At 42.3% G+C, this 19,436-nt stretch overlaps 1 protein-coding gene across 2 annotated transcripts; it reads right to left on the reverse strand.

The window, feature by feature from the left end:
* Positions 1-3,629: 3,629 nt before the first annotated feature.
* gpr22 (G protein-coupled receptor 22) lies at positions 3,630-19,436 on the reverse strand. 2 transcript variants are annotated; one of them, XM_022249150.2, is made up of 2 exons: positions 18,790-19,436; positions 3,630-7,116 (listed from the first exon to the last, which is right to left on the reverse strand). In XM_022249150.2, exon 2 carries the CDS (start codon positions 6,719-6,721, stop codon positions 5,228-5,230), a length of 1,494 nt encoding a protein of 497 aa, XP_022104842.2. In that variant the 5' UTR covers positions 6,722-7,116; positions 18,790-19,436; the 3' UTR covers positions 3,630-5,227. The 2 variants fall into 2 exon arrangements, with proteins under 2 accessions (XP_022104842.2, XP_086991067.1); XM_087134941.1 differs by lacking the exon at positions 18,790-19,436 and adding an exon at positions 14,936-15,135.

Here is a 19,436-nt window from a genome sequence, read left to right on the forward strand (position 1 = left end):
AGACAACGTAAAAGTTCGTTATAGAATCGTAAAAAAAATTCACATTAACAGAGAATTTGTTGGTGGTATTACAGCATCAAATGGGATCTTAATAAGGCCCGTGTAAGATTCTTATTGCCTAATGTAAGTTAACTGTAACCGGGTGTTTTATTAAACAGTACGGTGTATAGGCTCTACATCTTGTATCTTGTAGTACGGGGCGTGAACATTTTCAAGCAAATATTTTTGAAATAGCTTTGAAAAGAGTACAACTTCATCTAAATTCATTTAGCAAGTGTCGCCTATCACAACTCACACCTAAAGAAATATTAAACAATTATTCATAACCGGCCTATACACTTTAACGATTCCTATTAATCGAGCGCCCATCACGTGACCGGTATCCTCTCCGAGCCGAACAAAAGAGGGCGCGTTTTGGGTACTCACCATCGATCTCCGTTGTATCACAAAATGCAGGGCCGAACAATGGCGGCGCTTCAGGAGGATAAAAAAAATGTGATGCTGTATACTGTGCATTTCTGGTCAACATAACCTTTTTCTCATGGGATGATGGCTAAGCCCTCGGCCTCCCTCCCAAAATCAAGCCAAAAAATAAACAGAAAATGCAAGAATACCATTTCAGGAAATAACTGACCATTTTCTTATAATTAATTAACCCACTCGAAAGCGACAATGTTAACCTGTTTTTGTGTGTGTTTGTTTTTAATTCCTTTTTTTTACACCTATTGTCTACGGTCTCACTTTAGCAATATTTTCACATTGGGTCGGTTCAATTGTGATTTGTTCAGTGTGTAAAACTTTGAGAATTCCGCCAGGACATGCAATAGGTTTTGTCAGTAAATATGATATCCTAACTCTCCATTTATTTTTCCGTCTGGTTTCGATGAGCCAACACTGAAATAATCATCAATAAAATGATTGTAATTTTTCACACTCTCAGGAAAAATTGTACTAAATAAAATTCATTCATATATTGAGTAAATTGTATTGAAAACCGACATGCGGCATACGAAAGTGTGAGAATCTTTTCTGTGAGAACAAAGTGAGCGCAGCTTGAAATGAGCGACCAAACTAACTTCCTGCCGTTTTCAAACAGACACTTATTAATCAACTTAAAAAGTTGAATTCACAACATGACTTAAAGATTTACATTTAACAACTTAGCCATCATCCTATGAGAAAAAGGTCATGTTGACCAGAAATGCACAGCATACAGCATCACACCACCCTCCTGAAGCCGCCGCCATTGTTCGGCCGCGATTTTGTGCACAAACAATGCACGATGTCCAATCCAGTTGGAGATCAATGGTACGAACTAACCATATACACGCGCAAGTTTATGCGCGTTTGACGCAGAACACGCTGAGTACGCGCAACGAATATATTTTTAATGTATATTTTAATGCATTATGTTTATGCAATATGTTTAATGTATATTTTTTAACATATTCAGAGCACTGATTTGATATTATATTCTTATCCCGTTCGTAAGTGTGACGTCAATTCAGTTTAAACCACGCCCACTGCACTGCACATAGGATTACATGCATTGATCGCCGTTTACATGGAACCCTGGAACCAGAAGTTAGCGCGCAAATTCAGCGATTGTCCAATTAGAGCCTGCAAATCGTGGTGCGTCCGCCTTTGTGACGAAGTACCTTACGAACCGGATGGCCTTCGCGTGCAACGCATAACGCGTGCAAGAAACTGGTAGGAAAACTTCGTAACAGCCTGTCATTCTTTCGCCGGTGAGGGTGCACTTCAACTCAGGGCGGATAGTGTCTTGGGGCCAAAACTACGGCTTCTGTTGTGTAGAGCTTGGTCTGCGCCCAAAATACATAGAGATACACTTACAATAGATCCAACCTTTTATCTTAATTCCCTGTTGATCTCCTTGAAAGCGGACATCCAACGGCTGCGCAAGTCCGAACTATTTTCAACAGTTTTCCTTTAAAGAGAGGGATAAGAATTGCAGCCACAAATTCCTCAGCGAGACTAATTACCCCGTGCGTAGCATAATGTGACGTGCGCGCGCCAGTCTGGTGTGACGACTGCATTTCAAAGTTTCAAACCCTCACCGATGAAACGTGCGTGTGTGTACACTTTGAAGATGGAGGGCGCCGTTTCCTATCCAGTCTTGGAGATCACTGTTAATTCCGAAACGGCAAAAGTACCGGCTGAACGGTTCGCCACCTCACAGTACGCGCCAGGCGCGAGTATGCCCAGCCAGTTCTCGTCAAAATAATGTAGACCTAAGAAAAAGATGTTTAGAAGGAAAACGGGTAGTTATATTTGTTGTCGAAGTAGGTACGGGTCTATGAACTCAGATTTGAATTTACGCTGCAACACTATAGAACCCTAATGTACATGTACCTACAATGTACCTTAATAATAATCGATGTTGCGATTTGCTTTTACAGCGTTGCACAGATCTGATCCCACAAACAAGTCGCGTTAAAAATCGATGTGTCATTATCATACGTCGTTTTAATTTGCGACCGGACAAAGTTGTGTTGAAAGTAACCTTTCCCGTAGCTACGTAATAACCTGATGCGTTTTCTCATCTTCTCGAAGATGAAATTTCGAGCGCGAAACCTTGGTGGCAAATCTTATAACTCTGTGTCAAAAATGAGAAATTTCTTCCTGCATGAGGACTGCTATCCTCACAGTCTACGTGTTAATGTTTTTAATGAGCCTATTTGAGTTGTTCAGAACACCTGCATTTATGCTTTGCTATGGAACGAAGTGATTTATAAAATCAATAAGAATGTGATTATAGCAGAAATTCACCTGGCCGTTTATGTTGGAAAGCTTTGCCTATACGTAACGGCCGTTCAGTTTTTTACCTGTGCATTCAGAACAAGTCACTGCACCTTGTCAATTTCGTGCACATCGATTTCCCAGAGGTTTCCCCTTTGCGAGACACTAAATATACGCTTACAGGAATGTCAATATTTTCATCAAAGAGGCGATATAACATTTGCATCCAATGAATAATTTGAAACGCTGTTTGTGGTCTGGCGTTGACTCTCCACAAGCAAATTCAAACAGTTCACGGTCCGCGAACGACGTATCGACCTCTCTCACCATTGCCCATCAGGAGGTCCAAGTTTGCAGAAATATCACCTTTAGTGTCGCATTCTACCTCAAACTGTACATCATTTTGCCCAGTTACATTTGAAGAGGGCTGCATCTTGGTAGTATTCTTTATTCATCTGATGTTTTGATATGTGGCCTTGTAATATTTTTCAACAATAAGTGGATTACCATTTTGCTTTCTTAGAAATGGCCCGCCAGAGTTTTACCCCCACTGGTAATCAAAATACGTTTGTGACGTAGAAACAGACTAGACCCTATATAAATTTTACTCTAAGATTACTCTGGACCATGTTCACCGTGGAAGAATGGGACTCGCTGCTTTGCCTACTGAATTCTGGCTCATGCAAAAGGTCACACGTTGAGTACACTTTTTGCATACACATAAAGATTCATAATTATAAAGATTAATTTTAATGCGAATTCAGAGAACCCTGCACAGCTGCGCCATGTACCAAGCAAGGACAAACACTAGACAAGACACGGGCGGGCATGTCTGAATAGACATAAGCCTCACCGGCCCAATGCAAAGGTTTTCTTCATGTAGACACATTCTTCGATTTATTTGGGAGTCACTAAAAAGTTGTATAGAAAACACAGATAATGGTAGTGCCACGTTCATGCAATGCACAGACCAGTTTCATTTGGTGACAGACGAGAATTAATGTTTTCGAGCATTCCATCTCTTACCTGATTAACCTATTCCAATAACTGCACATTTTATCATTTACATGTACGCTTAACTCCCGATGTCTGCTTGTACTGTACACATCTATTGGTTCATCTTCTATACTTTGTGACTGCTCATTAGACCGAGTCAATTTTGTATGGATTTACAGAATCAAATCATTATTTATCATAACAGATAAAGTCTGGTCGACATGTCCTTAGTGTTGCTATTTGTTAACTCATCAAAATCCACTAATCATTTTCGTATTAAATTATATCCGAAACTTGCAGCCCCTCCTTGGATTCTAAGGGGAAAAATCGTTGAAATTGCGAGGCACGTACTTCCATCAATCCACAAGTTGTTTGTTGTACCTTTTATGGTGCCCGTTCAGCCAATAAATTACGCCAAGTTTCCACGGCAACGGGCAATCCAAACACAATCGATGTCAAGCAGAAGGCATTTCTGTGCAGGCCGTGATCAAGACGGAGATACGTGTCTTGAAATCCGACCTTGTCTTTATCCGGATAAAAAATCCAGGCTACCTTTATATTCATCAAAGGAGGCCTACTTTTTCTCGTCAGTTTTGTCCGGATGCGTGGTTGCGAACCTGTGCAAACGCGTCGGTAAATGTTTCAACGGCACTGCACGTTTGGAAAACACTCAAATTGATACACACCAAAAATAGAAATTAAAGTTTGCTTGTGGCGTCTCAGTCATTTGAAAAAGGTTGTGCTCCCAAAATGAGATAACTGTTCGATGTGATCAACGATGTTTCCATCTACAGCATTTTCAATTCCTTATGTGGAATCGGCATCAGTCATACTTTTCAAATCGCAGAACATGCTGTTTCAATTTACATTGTATCTCCTTTGCACAATAAGAAAAAAGAACTAAAACACACACCTTAATGCTCAAAACGCAATAGTACGCTGATGTTTTGTTATTTTGATAGAACAAGTTAAAACAAGGTTACCACACGGGTAATTACAACAAATTTAAGGACATAAGCTGTAGTTTTTCGCCCAATCCAGTTCGTAAGTGTGACGTCACTTCAGTTTAAACCACACCCACTGCACACGTGCACTGCACATGGAGTTACATGCGTTGATTGTCGTTTACATGGGAGCCTGCAAATCGTGGCGCGTCTACCTTTATGACGAAGTCACTGACGAACCAGATAACTTGTCAAAACGCACACGCGCCTGTAGTTTACGAACGCGCGTGAGCTCAGTATCGCCACAGTACCAGAAATGAATTCCTCACACTGAGAAACTGTAACTCGCTTATTTCAAGAGTCGCAGACAACTCAAATTTAACGTCACTATATGGTATGCATGCGCTTTGCAGGCAGCATCATAAATTTATGAAAACGTTATCGTCAATTACATTTTACCTAATTAACATCGCTTCATGCATGGTCAGATTTCCCTACGGCATTTGAGTGCGTGGACCCACTGAAAATTAGTCCACGTTTGGTAAATGTGCATTTTTATGCTTCTCTGTCACAACTGAGGAGCTGATGGGGACACTATCGCTACATTTGAAGGTCGGGTCTTTGACTGCGATTGCCGGCGGGCTGATGACGTAAGCGGCATGGGGGGTTGTCATTGGTTCCTTCATGTCGACGTGATCACTGTCCAGCAATACAATGTTCTCCCTTATTCCTGACGACGAAGCGAGTTGGAAGTGTTCTTCCCGGACCACGTGAGCATGTACGGTCGCTTTGGTTGAAGTCTGGGGTAGGTTGGAGTTTTTCTCCACCCGTGTGCTGACCACGAGGTTCCTGTCCGACTGTCTCTTTCCGATGGTCCCCAGCACGGCCCGCGGGCACTCAGGCTCGTCCTGGCTCGGGGCGGACCGTGCCGTTCCCACCCGATGCCTGACCGCGCACCGCGCGAACCAACTGTTGGAAAAGGCACGCCGAAAATTCCGTCTCATGAAGACGTAGAGGATTGGATGCATTAAGGTAGTGGTGTAGCCCAAAACAACCAACCATCGCTCTAGCATGTCTAAAGCTATCTCTCCAGAACTAGCGTACCCCCTCGCTACAATCACGATGCTGACTAGCGCATGAGGTCCCCAGCAGGTAATGAAAGTCAAGATAATAATTGTCGTCGTCCTAGAGACTCGCTTCTCTGGGTCTTTATTATTGATAGCGGCCGCAACAACCTTCCTGTCATTGTCTACTTTCATGCTAACCGTTGCTTTGACTAAGGCAGAGTGGATCGTCTTAACGCGTGTGATTCGGATGATCCCGTAATACGCGTAGATCATGACAAAGGTTGCAACAAAAAAGATGGGGATGTAGTACAACTCGTAGAAATGGTTGTCTCTGGAGCTGAAGAACCAGTAAAAACAGTGATGGCCCTCCGATTCGAACCTCTTCTGAACCCGGTCGAACTTTTCCAGATTTATTCCGAAAAGTGGAGAACAGAATCCTAAAAGTGATAGGAGCCAGGTGATAGGCAGGATCCAGCGGACGTTCCTCATGGTGAACTTCCTGACAAGAGGGTGGGAGATCTTGTCGTAGCGGTCGAGGGAGATGACGGCGACGTTGACCGCAGAGGCCACGCTGGCGAAGGAAACTGTGGCCTCGTGGAAGAAACAGAACAGCGGGATGCTCGGGTTGGACAGGACAGCCACAAGGGTGGCTGGAATGGAGACTAAGCAGATGATAATGTCCACCACATTCATGTTGATGATGAAGACATCACTGACAGATCGAATGAACTTTTTGTTGACGTGGTAACTGAAGAGAACAGCTAAGTTGCTCAAGACACCTGCCAGCATCTCTATCAAAAGAACAACCGAGAGGACGACGACGTAGGGGACAGGATACACGTAGGAGGAGGTGTTGGTAGTAGAGGCAGTGATGGGCATACCCATAATGCTGTCATTGGTGGCAGCAGTGGGATTCACCAGAGTGGTGGTAATGTTAATTAGTAATGAACTCATGGTCTCCACATTGTGTCCTTCTTTGAGCTTGACACGAATATCATTTTTAGGTCTTGGTCAAACCGTCTTCCATTGGAAAGTTACATACTTTAAAAGAGAGTGTTAGTGGACGTTCCTGACAACCATCTCTATAACGCTTAATGATCCACGCATAAGTCGCTACGCTTTAAGTCGCTAACGGAATTTGACTGGCTTACGTGGCGGTAGTCATTTCAAAGCTGCTTCTTTCAATGGCCAATTACAACCAGCCTCTGTAGACAGGCACTCCCAATCCGTCCATAGTCCTTCATGCCTGAATACGAGCAGATTCTGCGCAAGTCACGACTTATACGTTTAAAAATCTCAGCGAATAGGGATGATGGCAGAATGAGCTGTTTTCTATCCGTTCTTTCCATCTGTAAACAGAGAAAGGAGGAAAAGTCAGCGTTATCTCAAAGGAATGTGAACGCAAAAAATGAATGGTGGATGTAGCGCTGTTCCGCAGTTACACTATAGGCTTGTCTAACGCAGTCTCTGCGACTTTCTGTCCGAGGCTACGCACGAAGACCACAGTACTGGCAGGGCTTATTACCCTCGTATGGTAACACGGCTAACCACAAAATAAGGTTATTAATCCGAGCACACTAAGCCACTGTAATGCAGTATACACATCAACTACCGAACTGCCATGCGTACACGTACGTACGTGTCCGTGCCACTCGCCTGCCGTCTCGTCAGTGGTCTGTCTCCCCCCCCCCAAGATAACCATCTCCGACACGGTGAGTTCTGCTCCAAGCTCTTCTGTACAGTTCAGTCCTGTACGTGTTTTCAAAATGAGTGACGCACTTGGCAAGGAGAAGCCCCTTTTACTCTCTCGAGTCACGTTCAGGCATTTTGCAGGAGTGAAAGCTGACAAGTCACTGGAAAAACACGCATCTCAGCAAATTAGTCCAGAAAAAAATAACAACGTGGTTGAAAGTTCGGACATTCCGTGCGGATCCTAAGCTAATAGAATATCTTGTTTCCAATAACGCAAATGAGCCCCTACCTTAATTCAGACAGACATCCTGTGATCTATGCTCCCTTTTTCTGATAACATGGGTATTTTCATTCGGTCGTTATACAGGAAATGAAACAATTTTGTCGTGCATAATACTAATAGTTGGTGGTACACCAAGGTAACAAATGGCTCACGGCGTTGACTCAGCCGTTGCGGGATCTTTGTTTATTCAGGGTACGTGTAAACAAAAACGTGTGCTTGCTAGATGCAAATTAGGTAAATTAGCACCTTATTTACCGGAAGCAGAATGTCACCCCATGCTTCCTTTGGGGACACCTGCCAAACTGAAAACGGTCAGCGGAGCAAATTGTCAAACTAACAGCAATGAACTTTGTGGTTGAACAGCCACCTTGCTCCTCTGAAATTTCATCAACTGCTGATATGATCCTCGAGGACAACGGAAATTCATCTCGATATCAATCTTCATTAACTTTTTGTCAGAAATATTTCAAAAATAGCCCGGTCGAAGACTCGTGGCGACACTCTCGAGGTAGTATTACCGACCCCGTGCCCTGGCTCATCCAGGGTACGGGATCGGCAGTGCGGTTGTGCACAGAATAAGAAGATCACAGAATTTATCAGATATTTTGTCCGACCGTTGACGGCAGAAAGTGGGCGGGGACTGACGTGACGACGAAGATGAACCTAACATAATTGGCACACTCTGCCCTTGGGCAATCGAGAATTGAACGGCCAAAATGCAATTTCGCAGAGGATGCAGGACTGCGAAATCGACACAGAGGGGGTCCAACGGTAATAAAATGGAGGAGTCATCCTATTCGAGGCAAGGTCGATGCGAAAGGTGAAGAAAAATCGGCAGCTTCAGTTATGCTAAAGAAAAATTGATAAAAACATAGGCTCTATGAAAGTGCATCATTGTCGACAACCTTCGCCGTCCAATGCACAGTCCAACATGCCAGAAAATTTGCAAACAGTAATGACCAGGACTTTGCTACAGATCGACGGTCATGCTGTTGGCGAGCCTTGATATGAACAGCACGAGTCTTTACTTCCTTTAATTCCCTTTTTATTGAACGTGAAAAAGTCACCATGGTTATACCATATATCGTCGTTCGGTTCATTAGATTTCACTGGCGACTGTGACCACCGCATCGTCATGGCAACTGAGCGTACAATGGTCCCACTGGCGATATCGTTTATTGTCAGCCTCATTTCACAAATCGAAAGTGGATCGGAAGGAGTTTTTCCGAACAGAAAAACGGATTGCATATACACTGTAGACCCCTCGAGAACTATATTTCTGCAGGCGCAATATTGATGAAGCACGGCTGACCGACCGCCATATGGCAAACAAGGAGGAACTCGAAGCTCATTCTAAACGGCGCATTCTCGTTTACAAGGGCAGAACACATAAAATTTGGCTTGTTATTTAAATCAATGTTCATTTATAATGACCATTAATATTATATTATAATTGTAATATACGAGATTAATATGTTTATTCAAATAACTCCCACACGATTTCTATCTTTATTTTCAACAATGAAAGGAAAATACTTAACACTCATACAAAATCAAATTAGTTTTAAAAGGAAAAGAACAAGTATTCTTACATCTCTTTTGAAAATTAAAGCTCTTTTTAAAATTTAAGAGCCTTTTATATCATATCTGAAGGCTTTAGTTTCCTCAATTCTTGTGTATAAGAAAGAATGAATTATTGATATCTCTGCGGTTTACCGTTAACCTGCATTCATTCCATTTCCAGAGGCTCGCGACCAATTCACAACTGGAACTTCAACAAATGCACGATTCATGCATTTAACTGCATGATTTCCACAGATTTAATTATTACCCAACCCCATCGAAGTAGCACTGTCCGTCGTACTGGTCGACTTTTGTACGCGTTATCTCCGAGAACTGTTGCTCCTTGCGGATTCAGTCCCGCAAGGAAAAAAAATTAAAATTAGGTTGCGCTCGTTCTCTGCGACCGAAACGACTTCGACTCATTATAAACAACTGAAAACCATGGCGGGAATTGGGACACTGAACTGCGACGTTCAAAATTATCCAGTTGATTTCTTTTGCTTTTAATTTACCCCAACCTTGCATTTTTGTCAACGGCACATAATTATTATGCTGACTCGCCAGAAATTGGAAATGCTGCAAATATGTTAACATCTGAGGTACAATATTGCACGAAAGCAGCCGACCAGTCGCCGTAAATGTACAATTCGCAGGAAATCTAACTGGTGTTAGAGCGGCGATACCTCCCCGATGAACTAAATGAAAGCCTTGGGTTACAAGAGCGCAGATATTTTGAATTGTTGTGCGTTTGCAGAATTAACATAATGAAATAAGAATTCCGAATAATGTACCCTATGCAGCAGGCGAGCAAGCACAACATACGTGAATGACGTTTTGGTCATTTTAAGCACAGTTTCTGTAGTTTGGGTCTTTATAAAGCCTCGGAAAATCTGCAGCCCATGTCTATTATGCCACGCATTGGCATTGTTTACACTCAGCAAAACGAAGCGCTCATTTTACTACTATTATGCATTCAAGGTTTTGGCGTATTGGCTTTGTTGGCACCTCTATTCGAAAACCGACTTTGATATGCATAAAACCGTTCTAAATTTCGAGTTTTCCATAAGTTTAAGTTCCTTTAAGTTCCATAAGTTTAAGTTGGCCCCAAACCCGGGGCCAATTTAAGCAAATTTTGTGCTTAAGCAGCTCTATGAAATTGGCCCCAGGAAGCACCCATTGATCTCCATTGACTTTAACTGGAGATCAGTGGAATCATCCAGCACACTTCACTTTGCATAGCGAATACCACGCCCACACGCAAAAGGAATGCAACACGCGCGTACCTGACACACAGGTGCTTCAAATACGCGCGCGTTACATTCCTCTTGGACCAATAAGGACGTGCCAGAAACAAGCACCGCAAGTTGAGAATACTGTGTGTGTGTGCTGTGCACCGATCTCCAGAAAACCAATGGTGTGGGTTCAAGGATTTTGTGAGTGGATAACTTCAAAAACAAGGTAAAGGTTTTTAGCTCCTTTTGTCGTGGTGTTGTATTTCTATCTTGCATAATAGGCAATCAGTTCTTAACCGAAGAGCAAGACTGTTATAATTTCTCCAGTTTTCCGAGAGAACACGTTCACTTTCTTAGAATATTCGAAACGTCTTCGGGCAATCAACTGTGAAAGTCAAGCACGTTCCGGCCATGCGTAGCGAACATCGGTAATGCCCCGCTAACCTGCTCATTGGACGGTTAAGATTAATGGAAATCAATGGTGACGACACACTGTCAATTTTCATGACCAGATCAGGTTTCATTTCACCAGTCATATCACGCTACTCGTTGCCATTGCTGTGACCGCCGCAAAACACTTCAACAGTGACTTTGACAGCTGTCAAACAGAAAATTAATCCTGAAATATAATGGGAAAATGTTTTGAGGGAAACCGGATAGATGGAAACTAATGACCAGTTCGAATTTCATGTAACATGCAGCAGGTTTGTCTTAAATGACAGGTATCAAGTACTTCTTGAAACTGAATTCGTATGAAATCAACACAAATCGATTCAACTCCACATTGTAAAAGCTGCAAAGTTCATGTGGCGCGAATAATGAATTTAGTATTACAGTCTGTCTTGTGTACGTCTAGTCTATGGGCTTAGCCAACAGGACAAAACGGTCACTTATTTTTCTTCCACGTCTTTCGCGTTTAGAGACATTCAAATCCCTTCAGAAATGAGAACACTGACTCTCACAACAAAATAGCAATGTGGGGAAAAATCACCGATTTGAATTTGTAGCCCTTGCTTTTAAGTGCTGCATTTTGTTCCCCTCCAAACAAGAACCTTAACACTTTCCCCCAAATGTTGGCGCATAAACTACCTCTGCCGCTAATGAACATTGATTTTTCGTCTGATGAGTGGCTCATTAACGGGCCTTTCTCGTTGGCGTCTTCGTTTTGGTTTCACCTTTGACCAAGAAAAAGACAGTGTACGGGCTTAGCGTTGGGCAGCTGTTAATTAACTCCAGAGGGGGTGTAAATCAATATACGAATACCGGTGACATTCAGGCGTCTGCGCTGTAGGGGGGAAATCCTCTAACAATTTTCCCTCAACGTTTTGACTGATATATAGCAAATAATCTGTATAATTTCTTTTCTTCCACTTCCACCGATTAAGAACGTGCTTCAAAGGAAAGTTTGTGCAACAAATTTTTAATACGAATTCAAAACTGGCATTTGCTGCCAAAATTCTTGAAATTAAGACTTTCTCAAAGGTTTATTACGCCAACTTCTCCAAAAAGTTGAGAGAAAATAGGGTACTCAGTTGCGAGGAAAACACTGTTCGTGTTTTTTTCCTGAGAAACTAAGGGGCATTCCTTAACAAAAAAGATTGTACCCGAAATGTGGTGAAGTACCCAAAATTACTTTTCATGGACGTAAACGATATCGGATATCATCAACGCAACACAAGCGCAGTATTACCTTCCGGTAGTTGGCAAAAACTGTATGACTGGCCGTGAATCCAAACCTGAAGAATAATCTACAATGTGTAAAAATGTCTCATTCAAAATTAAGGGAATAAAAAAATAGGAGCATGATCGGTCCAACGTTTAAGACCGGCTCAGGAGAATGGACGCGACTATTAAAGCCACAGCCGCAGGCTCGAGCACTCTCCCCGGTCTTAAAATGACCTTAAAGAGAGGTCAAGCACACATTCTATTTCCATTCATAGATACCTTTTGGGTCAGAAAGTCAAAGAAAATTATAAAACATGTATTACATAAATCTCAAATGATTCTTTTTTCCCAAACATGTTTACTCTATTTTATTCACACACCCCTCTAACCATTTTAGGGTTTGTTCCGAGCGCAAGTATTCAATCGCCTTGTATGGAAATTGGCGCGCGCGTGGGATGTACTACGTGAGGTGACGCAGAAAACGATAAGCCAATGACGAGTGACATCAACTTGAGCATACATTCTCCTGTGGCGGTCTTTAACGTTTAAGACCAGCCATATTTATTCCTATTTACATATACCTTGTGAGCCAGGAAGTCAAAACAAGTCAAAAGTATAAAATTTCAACGATAGTGTTCGTAAATTTTACTTCAACTTTTTTCAACCACTCGTCTCGCCACGTTATGGTGTGTGTCTCCGCAAGCCGTGCTTTCATCGTGACGGGCTCTCGGCCGATAGGAATGGCAAAACTATCTTAGGTATCTATGAGTTATGTTTAAATAGTATTCAGTAAAAACTTCTATGCCTCCCAAAAAGCAAAATTTGTATTTCGAGGCAAGAACTGTTGCAAACCAATGGTAAACGTTCTGCAGACCTTGGCCACCCATAATGGCGGCCGATGTTTGTAAACACGAGAAAGGTCTATCGGCCCGTGGGTTGTGCACAGACATAATAGACAACTTTGGTATTGCATAATCAAAATGATGGTCTGGTAGAGTTGTAAATACGCCTAGGCCTACTTCCGCCTTTTCCGCGATTCCCCCCCCTTTTTTCAACAGCACCGCCAGGCTTGACAAATAGGTAGAATCCTTGTAAAGCACTTCTGCAGAACTGCTATTTTGGTCTCAGAGCTTATTCTATTAAGAGCAGTTTTTTCTATTTTGCTAATATCTGAGGGGAGCAAAGTCCGAAATTTCAGCAGGGGAAGCTTCCACGAGGCGCAAGGGTTAGTCTCCTCTCAAGACTGGCAATAAAAGCATGAGAAAGTGCAGGGTGTATCCTCCGACTGTTCTGCAATATTAAACGTATCGCACCTGGTTCTCATGGGTCGCGTTCTCATCCCTTCCCAGGACGGGAAGGATATGAAAATGACGCTGACTCTTGGTCTTCGAATGAAGATGTACATTATAATAGAAATGAACCTGTGCGTGCAGTTGGCGAATAAAGTGGCAAAACACCACCCCCACACACACCAAAAAGAAAGAAAAAAAACTCTCGGCGTGAAAACGTCACCAATGGCGTTATCAGTCGTCTATCAAAGGTGTTAGGGTGAACGTTCAGTATAGCACTTTTCTGTAGGTTGTCGCTGAACAAAATTCTACTGCCAGAAGTGGCGGAGAGGTGCTGTGGGATGGCAGTTTTCCAACACAAAGAGGAAGATTGTTGCAAGTAACTCACAGTGGTATGAATTTTTTAACCATACATTTAAGTTGTATTGTGTGCAGTATGGGCTATGGATTCTGCCACAACCCAACAATGGTAGCAAAGACAAAAAATCACAAGAAAAATGTATATAAGTTGGAAATATAATTATACTGGTGGAAAATTTAACAAATAAAAGTAAGGTTCGGCTTTATGGAAAAAGCACTTTCCCCAATGCTCCCCAGAAATTGACGTCGCTATCGGGATCAAACTTTCAACAGCAGACCACGTTTGGTCAACCTAGTTAACGAAAAGGCGTTTCTTATGTAGAATTCAGAGAGAAAGAAGAAAGATGTTTGTTGTCACGGTTGTTTTTAATAGCAAGCATCCTGTCCATAGAACTTGACGGTAAAAACAAAGTCACCGGACGGACTTTACTTCCAAGGCATAATATGAAATGTGAAAATTACTGTTCATCGATTGCCAAAAGTCAAACATGAGATTGCATGTTTAAACTTAAGTTCACGCTCTACATCGGTCTCGGCGTTAATTGAAAGAGCAAACAAAATTCTTTCTCAGATGCACCTTTTGTACAGTCATCCATGTATGAAAACTCGTGGACGTCTTTTTGGGGTCAAGTGTACCCATTGAAATGTTAAAATATCCATGCTTTTCTGGACAAATGATAGCGCTGTTGCTGTGACACCATTCAAGGACGAGGTTTTGACTTCATTTTACAGGTGTTTCCGTTAAAATCATGAACAAACATTTTTCTTAGCGAAAGCATGTACGAGAAGATGTTGCTTGTTGGCTTATAGCTTACTTACACAAGTATCACCAAAGACAATGAAATTAAGGACAGCAGAATATAAAAAATCAAGCAATTTTTAGGCAAAAATCGATGCAACATCTTCAACACCCTTGCATCACAGTTTTGCTCATGAATCTCGCAATACCTTAAAGGCCAAAGAGATAGCAAAACACTCTCTCAAAATAACAAACAAAAATTAAATATTGTTGAAACATAGGGTGCGTTTTCAAGGGTTGAACTAAAATCGCATTGCAGAGATCCTTTAAAATAATTTTACTTACCCACAATAGACAGGTGCATTTTATAATTGCTCTTCACATCCACGAAACGAAGGCCCAAGTTTACTTTAAAACCTGTACGGTTAATTGCATGTGTGATGCATGGCAAGCTAGCCCCAACGAACTGACGCGCACGCACTCTCCAACCCCCGCGGTGCGTTAAAGGGAAGGACAGCATTTTCATATCGTTAATCACCGTGTAGGAGACAACGTCAAGAGTTTAAATGCTCAGCAAATAAAGTCTGTAGCCAGACTGGTGGGCAATCACTCACTGCATACCGCGAAATGAGATGATTTGAAACGGCGATTGTATTAATTTAAGCTTGTCATGTCGTTACAAAATTACAGTTAAGCTGTTCCGCGAGCGTGGTGGCACGTACGTTGAGATGAATTCCACCCAGTGTGTTAGTATTACGGCCCAGTTTCGCACAGCTGCTGAGTAAACGGTTCGAGTGGGTAGGCGTGCTACCAAGCAGTATGACTAATGAAATTTATGGTGAACAACATTTTCTCCCCCTTCAACTCACTCGTACGTACGGTTTATATCTTGTACCTATATCTCGAGCGTGCAATATAGCAATGTAACTCGCACAAACGACTTACGTACGTATGAGTTTTATGCCGTATGTACTACTTATCTTTCTACGTTCAACCCATATCTCGCACGTACGACTTACATCTCGCACGTACGACTTACATCTCGTACGTACGAATTACATCTCGCACGTACTACTTATTAGTCTTTTATACAAGACATGTTTACGTTAGAATATATACGATAAGTACGAGTATTTACGATATAAGTCGTACGTAGACATGTAAGTTGTACGTGCGAGTTAGCACAAGGATATGATTATTTTTTCACCACGTCCCTGAAACAATGCTAAAAACACTGTGCTTGATTTGAAGTGTATATTTCAGAGCCTAGACTCACTAATTGGATCGGCTCGAATCGCTCCTAATAATTTGGTTCGGCGCATGGCTCTCCAGTGCGGTCTAAGCCGGGTGTAAGGCCTTCAGTGTGATGAATGGAGATTTCTGCTGTCGTTTTTAAAAACTAGTTCTGCCTCTTGCTATCTCTGTGTTTATACTGCATGCGATTCTCGGTTATTTGAGGTTGCTTTACCAGGGAACGTGTGTATGCATACAAGTTCAGGCAAGAACAGGCTAAGTATATACGACTAGTGAGCCTAAGTTCACACGAAATACACCCGCGTATACATCTTGAATACGCGAGTCCCGTTACAGGTTTTGTCGTCACGGGTCAAAATGGTTTCCTCGCTTCTCGTATGATAATGGATCTTTTGAATGTCTCCAAAAAGTGCAAACTTCCATCACTGTTTCTCATTGAACCAAGGAAGCTGTCGAATCTAATCTGCTAAGTAAACTGGTCCTGGTGTTATTTGATCGGCAAGGCATCTGCATGGGCGGCACGGCAAAGAACACTCTGGAGACTTCTTTTTAAGGAACTGGTGTTTGTTTAAGCGAGATGGGATTGTGTGACTTTTGAAAAGATATTAAAAGGACAAGATCTGAAACCAAGCGTGGTAGCTCGTGCCCCAGTCGACTGTACGGCAGTTAAAAATGGAAAAGGCCTGAAATATTTAAAAAATGCATGTCGTTGCGCAATTCAAATTGGATGCATTATGGTTGCTAGAATGACTGGAAATGACGTGTCAAACTCCCCAGCACCGCACTGAATTTAGCTTATAAAATATCTCCGCCTGTGAATAGGCCAGGGCCCTATGTGGGCACATGTATATTAGTCACATACAGGAGAAAATTAGATTTAAAACAAAATTCCCATGGACACCGACGGGAACTTTGCGCACACTGGCGATGGATACACAGAGTTACCGAACCGGTTCGTGCTTTCCGTAAAAGCAAAGCACGATAACGACACGTTTGTAATCATGGCGCATAGGCACGAACGTTAAGTGCCGGTATATATCTTCGGAAATAATTCCTTTGAAAAGATGCAAATCCTCGACTGAATCAAATCGACAGAAGGACGGTAGAAAGAACTATGGTGAAAGAAAACGTGAGAAACTCCTTTTTATTCCTTATTTAACAGCAGATTATGAGGGAAAGGGGTGCGAGGAATGTACACACAAGCCTCTCATAGTGAACGGGACTATGCCTAATCACCGGCGTCGCGAGATGACAGCAAAAAAGAGCGGGTGGGGAATTTTTTTTTTTAAGTAAGGGAACAGAATCTATGGAAAAGGGAAAATAACGATTGCCCGTTTTCGTGAAAATGCTTCAGAATATAGATATCCTCCATCGTTGATGGCTTCTATGATAAGTGTTCTACTCAAGTTCTACTCTGCCACACCCCATCCCCCATCCGGAGCGGAGAGCTAGCCCCCCTGCTAAAAAGGCTAGCGACGCCCGTGTATACACCTCGACCGACAAGTTTAGAAGCGCAAGTATTAATTCCACACAAATTTCTATCTAAAACGAGCTCTGAACACAGTAAACCCTATTAAATTTTGTTGATACATGTAATGCTTTTGAGCTGAACGTAAATATTTAGCCTAATTGACTGTAAATGATGCAGTGCGTCACCACCGTCAAAATTATGCCATGAGAAAGACAAACAGCCCCTGGTTAAGATGTCCATTATAATTATCTGTCATCTCGTTGCCATGCAACAGTTATCGTGCCCATATCCAACAAAAGGCAATAATTATTAAGAACTCCCATGATGAATGAAAGGGTGGAAAATTAATTCCTCGCCCATTATTCCCCTCGCAACGACCTCGCTATCCCGCGGTCTAGACGAGATGAACTGCCAAGGGAACTGCTTCGTTTCTCTTCGATACTTGAAACAATGCACAGGCGATATCCGATGGGGATGTTCTCATTGTGTAAAGTGAGCAGACGGTCCGATTTATGCATGACTACGCGTCGTCTTATTCATTTATATTACTCGCTGTCAAAATTAAATTCCTTCTTCTAAAGTGCCCCCTGTATAGAGACAAAATCTAGACATGTTCTGAATTGCCTGTGATGTAACTGACACCAGATCTTGAAGGTGCAACAAGAGTCTAGCAAAGGGTTGACCAAAAGGTAGAGCCTAAAGGATTCTCTATCACAGAGGACCTATTGCCAACTGTAATCCGGGTGTTCGATTGCTGATACGTCGCACGCGCACAATCGTTTCCAGGATTGCCTTACAATATCATTTTCCATTGTTTAGTCTTTCCACGTCGACGTGGCCTTAAGCAAAAGTGAGTGTACAGGGCTGGAAGAAAAATTATCAAATTAACAATTATGGAGGTGAAAGCTATCACGCTCGGCTGACGCATCGACCGCCGAACTTATCGGTGTCAAAATTACGTACAACACGGAAAATGTCTGGCTTTCAAAGTTGGCAGGAAAAAACAATAGCAAATGAATCCTACAAAATGGAAGTACAGCCACTTGACTTAGGGGTTACGCAAGGACGCAATGTGCATCTGATGATTTTTATTATTCCAACATTTTTACTGCCGAAGGTATAGTTCATATAGGTTTGTACATGTTACCATTTCTTTTCAATAATGTCGGATAATGTCGAATATGACTCGTTACATTTTCGTTCAAAAAATCCCTGTTTCAGCTTAGTCGCACAACTGTATAAATAAAAGGCATTCTTTGCACAAAATTTTAAACAGATGTTAGAATTTACTAGAAATAAAGAAACCCGTTACATTATGTTGAAAAATAGCGCACCGTCATGATCAGCATGGAATTCTCCCCGTTCAAACTTCACGTTTTTTGCCACGCCATTGTCGTTCTGTACTCCTCAGCTCACAGCAACTTTAAAATCCAAATATCATAGTATTCGGGTAATTAATTGTTTAAAATCATACCTCTTTCGCGCCCACTGCCTTGTGTGCTCCGTCCACCAGCATTGCGGATCGTCCTTGCTTGATCACCGACTCCAAGAGATACGATTCATTTCCGTTATTGCTACCTTAATTAAGGAGTTCTCACTGACGTCTACTCACGCCAGGCAATTTTGGTAGCGTCGTATGTGTGTGTTCCTGCTCACATTCATTTTGCACGTCACGCTATGGAGACCTGTTCGGAACTGAATTTCTAGTGGCTGGCAGCTGGACAATGATAATGTGGCGTTATGGCGCCAAACAAATCGTGAAATGCCCGTGGTAAGCCACTGGATGCGGACGGTAAATAGAGGCTGCAAGCTATTCGTTTCGGTCAGGCGAGCGACTCTGTACTCAAGAAGTGCACTGTACATTTTGTATACGCACTCTGACAAAATCGCACTTTGTTGGCCTATGATGACAGATATCTAACGCACATAGGGTATAAGCGCCATGGCGAAACATAACCTTTACCAGCTGCATTTTCGCTTCTCTACGAAAGGGGTTTTTGAACTCTTCCCCCATCATGCATAGATTAGAATCAATAGTTTGCACTGAAATTCATAAACTGGGAAGGAAGCACGGTGATTGTTCTTGAGATTGGATGAACACTCAGGTTGGGCGTTAACTTC

The sequence above is a fragment of the Acanthaster planci genome, linkage group LG03 (genome assembly GCF_054643075.1).
Source record: "Acanthaster planci isolate LZ-2023a linkage group LG03, COTS_SCS, whole genome shotgun sequence".
NCBI classification, from domain to species: Eukaryota; Metazoa; Echinodermata; class Asteroidea; order Valvatida; family Acanthasteridae; genus Acanthaster; species Acanthaster planci.

What these genes read in the sequence shown, in the direction of transcription:
- gpr22 (XM_022249150.2), bottom strand. Translation starts at nt 6,721, where the DNA reads ATGAGTTCATTACTAATTAACATTACCACCACTCTGGTGAATCCCACT.